The following is an 8,937-nucleotide window of genomic DNA, read 5'->3' as shown; positions in this document are numbered from 1 at the left end:
TGATGGGATTCTTCTTGGTGCACGATTATTCTCTCTTCGATGGTTCCAGATCTGCCCTTACTCTCTAATTTTGATCAACGAAAATATGTGTCATTGTTCAAACAGCCGTTATCTCTCCTGTTTTGGATGCATTTTCTTATTACGTTGATTGATCATGACTTCGTTTCGTTAGAGTCGCGCTGCTTCTTCTTCGGTGTTTGTCATGCAATTTAGTTCTTACTAATATATTATAACAGTGGCTTTTATTCCCACCGACGATCATTTCGGTGGTGTCCCTTTTTCCACATATGAATTATATTAGTGATGACTTTTTCCTTAGTGGTTATTCTAACAGTGTCTTTTATTTTCATGACTTACTTTACATTGGCAATTTGTCCCAGATGCATTGGTCTTGCCTTTCTCTCCTTGAAGCACGCCTCTCTCTCCTTGAAGCAGATTCAAGTTTAACAGTGGCTTTTATTCCCACCGACGATCATTTCGGTGGTGTCCCTTTTTCCACATATGAATTATATTAGTGATGACTTTTTCCTTAGTGGTTATTCTAACGGTGTCTTTTATTTTCATGACTTACTTTACATTGGCAATTTGTCCCAGATGCACTGGTCTTGCCTTTCTCTCCTTGAAGCACGCCTCTCTCTCCTTGAAGCAGATTCAAGTTTAAATATTTTGAGTCTCCATTATTATTGGTTTGAAGCTTCCAAATGCAGTTTTTTAGAAGAACGGGGATTGCTTTGTTCAATTATCTGCCATGAATTTCTCTCAGGCTGATGATCAATCAGACTATCTGGCTAGGCTATATTTATAGCAATTCTCTCCGACTTCACATGCATCCCTGAGTTGCCTCTCCATCTTTTTAATTATTTTGTGGAGCAAAACATTGTTTTCTTGTAGCAAGCTAAAGCTTAGTAAGCTTTAGCTTGAGCGGGAGTGTTAAAATATTAGAAAATATCTTATAATATCTTTTATATTATATTAGAGTATCTTGAGTTATTTTCTATGATCAATTTATAATCATAGAGAATCTTAGAATATCTTTTATTATTATTATTATGATTTATTCCTAATTTAAGATTTAGTCTATGTTTCTCTATAAATAGAGATTAGTATTGAGTCTATTGTAATAAAGTTAGCATTAAGCTATTATCAATAATATTCAAACCCTTATTATTTTCTCTCAACGGAAGTTGGTTACACTTCCCAAATCCTAAGCATCGAGAGCCACAAAAAAAAGAGAATAAAGTTCAGAGAGAGTAAGGAAGTAGCATGCATTAAGAAGTAGGAAAGATAGTACATACGCAATCTCGACTATCTTTGTAAGGCTGAAAACCCGCGGATCAGATGGAGATCTCAGTTCCTCCATGGAGACCTTGCATAAAGCCTTAACAAAGTCTATTATGGCCTCGCTATTCAACTTTTGACTCCGCGTGAATATTCGATTCATTTCTGAGCTTCCAACTTGTTCCAACATATTCAAATTAGAAACTAGACTGTTCACCTGTTCTGATGTGATAGTTCCGGCAGCATTACTGCCAATTCCAGCACTATCATATGAACCCCGCATCAAAGTGGCAGCTGCATACTGCATCCTCCCAGGTCCCTTCTTCTTCAAAACCGGAAGAATAGTTGATTTAGTTTGCTTTACTTTTTCAGAATCATTCTGAGGAAAAGCAAAGAAAGTGGCATCTGGTGGAGCCCCCTCTCCGAGAAGATGTAGATGCTCAAATCGGGAAACACAGGTCAAAATATGCTCCCAAGCTTCTTGTAAGTAATTCCCATCTTCATCGGCAATAGTAACTATCGCCTATTAACAGTTCAGAAGGAAAATCCAAAGTCAAATCCAAAACCACAAGAGTTTAACATTGGCTTTCAGATATTGTATAATGCATCCTATTCTTAAGTATACATGGCAATTAAGTATAATGTGTCTTCAAATACTGCTCTTCTCAAAATGACTTTCAGCAAAGGCAGAACAACTTTCACATAATAGACTTAGTGCATGTTTGGTTTTGCGGTAGGATTGGCAAAATCACGATGACTCACCATGACTTTGTCAATCCTACCATGAAACCAAACATAGGCTTACATTACCTAAAAAACAAATACAAGTGACTTCATATCCAATCTTGGGCAATAAGGATTAGTTTGTGTTGAGATGGAGTTGTGCAATCCCACAAACAGAAAGATTTAAGAAATATCATTTGACTATGTATGAGTTTCGAGAGAATGGGATGACAAGAAATGACAAGGAAGCAGAAAAGAGTTGTCTTCCCCTTGTTTATACTATTAAAGAGGAAAGAAGGAGAAGGTAATAGCTATAGTAAATGACACTTTTTATGATAAAAACAAAACTAAAACTCTTAATTACCCCCAATTTGAAGTGGAACAAAAAGTGGGAACTAGAGATGAAATGAGGGGTAATAGGTCACATCAAATTTAATTCCCCCACAAAAAAATTTAAACACCAAACAAGGAGAGGGTCTTTTCTTCCTATCCTATCCCCTTCTTCCGTGTACTACCCCTCCAAACAAACTCTGAAGTTTCAAGAAAATGGCAACTTTAGGTTGTTGATGTCCCAAAATACAATCACAAAGTATATCTTTAAACATGTAACACAAAAAATACTCCGTTAAACAATGAAAATAATGAAATGGATGGAAAACAACCATTTAAGAACAAGAAAATAACAGGACTTAAATCATTAAAGATATCAAGGAAGGAACACCACAAATACACAAGAAACAAAACAATAGCACATGATGAAAGGGAGATAATAAGCCACACTAACAATCAAAATAGCAAAACGTAACAGAGATCACAATAAGAATAGCTAATTGATAATGAATTCAGCTAATTATGATGTTCGCAAGCTGCAAGGAAGTATAAAAATTTACTAACCTTGATTGCGTCTACATTTTTCTGCTTAATATCAGCAGGAGAATGGAGAGAGGTAAACTTCGCTAATGAAGTTACGAAAGCATCTCGATGTGTCTTCATCGACATTACAGATGTAACATGAATAGCATAGCGGAAGCCTTCAAGACATAGGGCTGTTACAATTTCATCTTCACTTTGGTCAAGAGGAACACTAAAAGCAGCCAACATTGGTGCCCAACACACCTCGATCATGAATCTAAGGATTACTACATCAGTTGCTGCATAATAGATGGACCTACAAATTTTAAGCAAATAAATATCATATGTATGTTGTATAAGAGAGAGGAACATTTTTCTCAAAATATTCAAATAGTAATAAATAGAATAGATTTCTATAAATTGAAGAATGAATTAAAATTCCAGATAAGTGATCTGATTGGCATTAAAGTTACAAAAAGCAAATAACATAAAAAGAAAACCACAGTGCGGACATTAAACATGGAAAACAACAGATAAGTACTAGTAAAAGTGGTAGGACCCATAAACAGCCTGAAGGTAACTGAAAGGTGGCAACAGAAGGTTCTTCATGTCAAAAATATAAGGTTAATATATGAAGTGAGAACGTACTCAGTTTTGCGAGCTTTTTCCCTGAATTCTTCTTGCATACGACGGATTAGATCATCACTGGTCCCCATATGACTGTCTTCCCCACGCTTACGGATCACAATATTCAATATACTATCCAAGCCTAATAGTTTGTTTTGATTCACTGCCTGTATTTGTTGGTGTTCCAGATCAACATCTTTCATTTTGATTTCATTTCTAGATATTCTCTCAAACAATGACCTCAAGTATTCCTCTGGTAGATCTTTTCCATCATCTATGCCACGGTTGTTTTTTATGAAATCATCAGCAGACATCTGCAAAATTCAGTAACCAAAACAAAATAACTCATCACATCTATCATAATCATGTGTGCATCAATTTCTAGAATTAAATGAGCACACCTTATTCTTCACCATAGGATTGTGAGCATCAGTATTCAACAATATCACAGAATAAGCAAGGACATATGCTGTATCAGCACTAGAAAATACTTTTTGATTACATTTGCAATAACGTTCTGCAAACTTTTCCATGATTCGATCAATTTTCTGTGCCTCACCAGGCAGTCTAAAGCCTTGAAGAAACATCCTGATTGCCTCATCAAACTCCATCCCTTGAAAATCAAAAGAATCCACGTAGGCATGCATTACTTTCAAAGATAAATCTTCCCTTTCTCCAAGATAATCACCAATCAAAGTCTTGTTCAACCCAGATGCATCTTTAAGAAAAGCAGCTATTTCCTCCGGTGAGTTACCCACTTTGTTGGCATTGATGAGAAACTCAATTCCTTTCTTTGGCTTCCTATTAAAAAGTGATATACCTTCCTGCCATAAACTTTGCATTAGCTTCATAGACAATGAACGGTTGAAGCAGTAACAGAGATCTGCTTACCTGAAGTTCTAGTTTATAAGCCCGGCGTTGCTCGATAGTAGAAACATCAGACGCCTCATTCGAGAGTTCAGAATGAGTATCTGATCCTTCAACCAGGTCTTCTCCGTTCCCATTTGCCATGGGAAAATCTCCAGGTTCATGGCCATTATCAACTGCTTCAACTTTCTTGCCTGAATGAGGATCGGGAATGCGCATTTGTTTATTCATCCAGTCTCCCATTGATTTTAAAACAGCAACCAAGCATTTCATGGCTTCAAGTTTTAGAGTTGCCTCTTGAGGCGGCAAAACTGTGGTTGTTACACCAGGAGGGACACCTTGGGCGGTTTTAAGAAGTCCGTTGACCATCCTAAAAGGAACATAATGATTAAATATTTAAATGTGAGTACTAAATATACTTATATTCAGTGACAGTCAAGACAACCACACCTGCCCCAGCATGAATAGTGTAAAAACCAACTCAAGGACATAAAATGCTAATAAATTGGAAATCGATATATAAATGTAAAATAGCACAAATTATGCATAAAGTGTAACTAAGTAAATAAACCATAGCACACCTCTCAAATATGTTTGATGAATTGACATCACAGTCATAGTTGATAAAAATGTCTACCAATATCTGTGAATCAAGACAAAGTTTCTCTAGAAAACGAAGCACTATCATCTTTTGCTGAAAATTAGGTTGAGCAACATTTTCAAGAACCCTGAGAACAATCATGGGAAAAAACACTCCAATTTCTGCTTTCAATCCAGCTCTAAATCTTGACACCAGACTAATGAAGATGGAGCATGATAGCTGAAATACAATCATAAGAGTTGAAGCACTGTTCTTCAACAATGATAGGCATAAGTACTGCTTGATGGCACCCAAAAACCTGTTTTACCAGTCACAATGCAAACATCAATCTTCTTGCTCATCCATAAAAGTAACACAATAAAATAAAAGCAAAATGTGTCATGTGGTGCCTAAAAAGTACAAAATAAGTGATACAATAATGAAATTAAAAGAGAAAAATGGTAAAAGAACTAAGAATACGACATAATAATAGTCTATCCTTACAAAGTACAAACATAAAAGTATTTAAGCACAACAAAACAATCATATGCAATTCACGGACAGCATGTTTCCATGATGTGATCAGTTACTCTACTAACTCCTAATGAATCACCAAGTATCATAGGGACAAGGGGGAGGGGGTTGAACTAGCATATGACATAACAAAAAAAGTATTTCACTCTTATTAGAATAAAGAACGAGCACGGAAGAGAATTGCCCAAGTCACTATAAGCAGTACTTTGGCCATCTGTCTAACCAATTTGGGATTTTAACACATCCCTCTCATGCCTAGGACTAGAAATTCGGACCATGAGGTTTGTTACTGGATAATTGCACGTGAGGTGGGTCAACAATCAATATCAGGTGTGGGATAAATAACCCACATTAGAATCGAGAATGGACTAGACCTATCTCAACCACACACATCCCTCTCATGCCTAGGACTAGAAATTCGGACCATGAGGTTTGTTACTGGATAATTGCACGTGAGGTGGGTCAACAATCAATATCAGGTGTTGGATAAATAACCCACATTAGAATCAAGAATGGACTAGACCTATCTCAACCACAAGCCTAGCTCAAGGGAAGAGGATTAATGAAGTCATTATAGCAAGTACTTTGGCCATGTACCTAGTCAATATGTGATCTTAACAATGTTGATAAAATTCAAGATTGAATTTCTCCTTTTGTCTTGAAATAGGAAAACCTTGCCAGTGGTGCACCTAACTTGCATAGCCAAGTTAATGCCTACGAAGTACAAACTATGCTTATGAAGTTATGATCCTATAGGATTGGAAACCAACACTTAGTACTAATCATTGAAAATATTCCAACTAAAATTTCTTGCACATGTTTGGATAATTTGGTCGTTTTTGTAAATCTACTAAGTTAGTGATGTTAGTACTTACTAAGTTAGTGACGTTAGTACTTACTAAGATAGTGACGTTAGTACTTACTAAGTTAGTGACGTTAGTACTTAGTGCCATATTTTGTGTATGTTGCACCTGTAAACATACACAAAATCTTCTAAAGTACACTGCCTCTATTCTTCCACAATTATTCTCCCGTGCTCTCTCAAATTTTCACTTTACTTTGCAGTTTGCATGGAAAGTCCAGTCAGCCTTTTCTAACATATATAAGTGGCAATTAAGTATTTTTATTAAGAAGGGTGATCTGTTTCTCTATATACACAAGAGCAGTCATATACTAGACTTGCTTTAATTTTATGTCATACAACACAACAGGTAAACCAAGGTTTACATGATGCTATATGATGTATCCACATTTGGTTTGGAAATTTATTACTATGAGTTACATATTTGAAGCGAAGCTGAAATTTTCTATTCTAATTGTTTGTTTCGTTTCATTAAATTACAACCTTAAGTTGGAAAATAATAATTATATAATGGCACAACTTCCGCAAAATGTAGTCATGTTTTATCGACTTCCAGTACCATGTTTAACTCATAAATCATAACAACAGCTAGTCATCTATCATCACAATTAAACTTCTTCACTACCCTACCTGATTGATAAAAGATGCTAACTCTTTTAAAGAAAAGTGAGTTAAAAAATAAATTAGTATATCAACACAGAAGGTAAAATCTACCTTTCGCTAGTTCTGAAGACAGCTCCAGCATTCTCCAACAAAATTTTCAACAATTCCAAAGCCACGATCTTCCCCTTCATCAACTGGGGATCAGCAGAGGCTTCCTTAGGGGGTGTCTTCATAGACAATTTACAAAGTGCCCTGAACACCAGAAAAGCATCCCTCCTCAGCTTATTCCCAATCTGAATCTCCAAATCATCATCCCTCTCCATCACCTCCCCATCCACCAGCTCCCCTTTCCTCCCCTCCAATGCTGTCTTATACATACTGATCTCCCAATACTTAGCATCCAACATGTCCTTATCAGTTGAATCCAACAAATCTGCCGGATTCGTGGTCTCCACGGTCGCAGTGGTCTGAAACGCACCATCATGAGTCAGTGCCGCAGCCTTACTCGGTGTCCCCGAGGGATTCAAAACCCCATCTATATCCAGCATTATTTTGGTTATAAAACCCTGCACGAACTGTGTCATGGAACTATCAACGTCAGATTTTTCCACTGGATCCATCAATTCAGCCACGACAATAGGCTGAATTGGAACAGTAGACGAATCTGCCTCCATTCTTCTAAACACAATCACCAGCATCTGAATCAACGATGCCTTAGCCGTTGTTTGATTCACCACATTCTTACTACCGAGATAAATATCATAACATGTTCTCACAATCAAAAGCAAGCAATCACCATGAATTCTAAGCGAAATTGAAGTTACCGCAGACAAGAGCGTCTTCAGTACCAAAAGTTCCATGGCGTCGTCGCCTAGGTCATGGCATTTGCACACAGATTCGATCAGGCTCGCCAGAAACTTCGACTCAGGACATTCTCCGGCGGCGTCCGCCTCACCCCGGAGGTATCCAAGGGCAATGAGTTTCTGAATAGCATCGACGGCGGGATCGGCGATCTTCAATACGCCGGAGCCGGCGGCGTTGATAAGAGGAGATAGGACCGATTCGGAATCGGCCAAAGTATACTCGACAGGACCACCGTCGTGGAGCGGTCCAGGTACCGAAGCCTCTGGTTCACCGGCGTCGGATGCAGTAGCTTCGGAAGTCGGCGATTGGAGCTTCTGCGGCGATGTGAGGTTTTCGATTACTGATTTACACTCGTGAGCGAGTTTAGCATGCTTTCGCCATGATGCGTTCTTAAGGATTTTCTCGAGAGCGGGGACGATGACATGGCTGAGGCGGGAATCGGCTTCCGAAGAAGCCATTCCCGAGTCGGGGACGAGACTTGACTAGTGAACCGGATAACGTGGACGACGTTGCCTCTGACTAAGATCTCGCTACCATGAGCTGCAGGAACCAGTTGGTGGAGCTCGATAGTTGTTCCTTAATGGTGGCGAGTTGACTCGGTGAGAAAGAACGAGTTGGTTTTTGGGGATCTAATCGTGGCGCGTTGGAGAGTGGATTATTGCTTTTGTGATCATTGTGTTTTCGATCGAGAGAAGGTTGAAGTTTGAAAACGGATTGACTGAAATGCCCTTTACTTTGTTGTTGTGAAGTGAAACGTTTAGTGTTCGTAAATGGAGATAGTTGTGTGGGTGGCAGTTACGACTTTTTGGATTTTTAATTCATTATTCATCTTCCTGACATGCAGATGCAGATCTAGTTTAGGACTACAAGTCACACACTCAAATTTTGTGTCTGCAATTTTCATTGTATATTTTGTTTAATCTGAAAATATGTCTAATGTACAAAATCTATCTATATACTATCTACATACTTTTCTTCTATGTACTGTCTTCTATTTCTATAGTCTTCCTATATATATAAGATAATTCTTTTTGTCAATATATAAAAAAATTATAATTTTTAAAGTATATTTATTTTTTAAATTACTTTTATATTTTTATTTAAGATATCTGTTTTTTTAATGTCTCATAATTTTTTAATAACAGTG

The 8,937-nt window shown here is 37.5% G+C and overlaps 1 protein-coding gene across 1 annotated transcript in view; it reads right to left on the bottom strand.

Annotated features, from left to right (window-relative positions):
• The window catches only part of LOC101501453 (brefeldin A-inhibited guanine nucleotide-exchange protein 2), a 13,278-nt gene extending 4,584 nt beyond the window's left edge, over window positions 1-8,694 (bottom strand). Inside the window, exons 1-7 of the mRNA XM_004492585.4 lie at window positions 7,038-8,694; window positions 4,929-5,246; window positions 4,372-4,717; window positions 3,882-4,304; window positions 3,502-3,794; window positions 2,896-3,169; window positions 1,296-1,801 (exon numbers count right to left, since the gene is read on the bottom strand). Of these exons, the coding sequence (XP_004492642.1) occupies window positions 1,296-1,801; window positions 2,896-3,169; window positions 3,502-3,794; window positions 3,882-4,304; window positions 4,372-4,717; window positions 4,929-5,246; window positions 7,038-8,248 (3,371 nt within the window). The 5' untranslated portion in view covers window positions 8,249-8,694. The remainder of the gene's footprint in view (window positions 1-1,295; window positions 1,802-2,895; window positions 3,170-3,501; window positions 3,795-3,881; window positions 4,305-4,371; window positions 4,718-4,928; window positions 5,247-7,037) is intronic.
• Window positions 8,695-8,937: the final 243 nt, after the last annotated feature.

The sequence above is a fragment of the Cicer arietinum genome, chromosome 3, assembly GCF_000331145.2.
Source record: "Cicer arietinum cultivar CDC Frontier isolate Library 1 chromosome 3, Cicar.CDCFrontier_v2.0, whole genome shotgun sequence".
In the NCBI taxonomy this organism is placed as follows: domain Eukaryota; kingdom Viridiplantae; phylum Streptophyta; class Magnoliopsida; order Fabales; family Fabaceae; genus Cicer; species Cicer arietinum.
The sequence above is the reverse complement of the archived record's forward strand: the minus strand, read 5'-3'. Positions and strand labels throughout refer to the sequence as shown.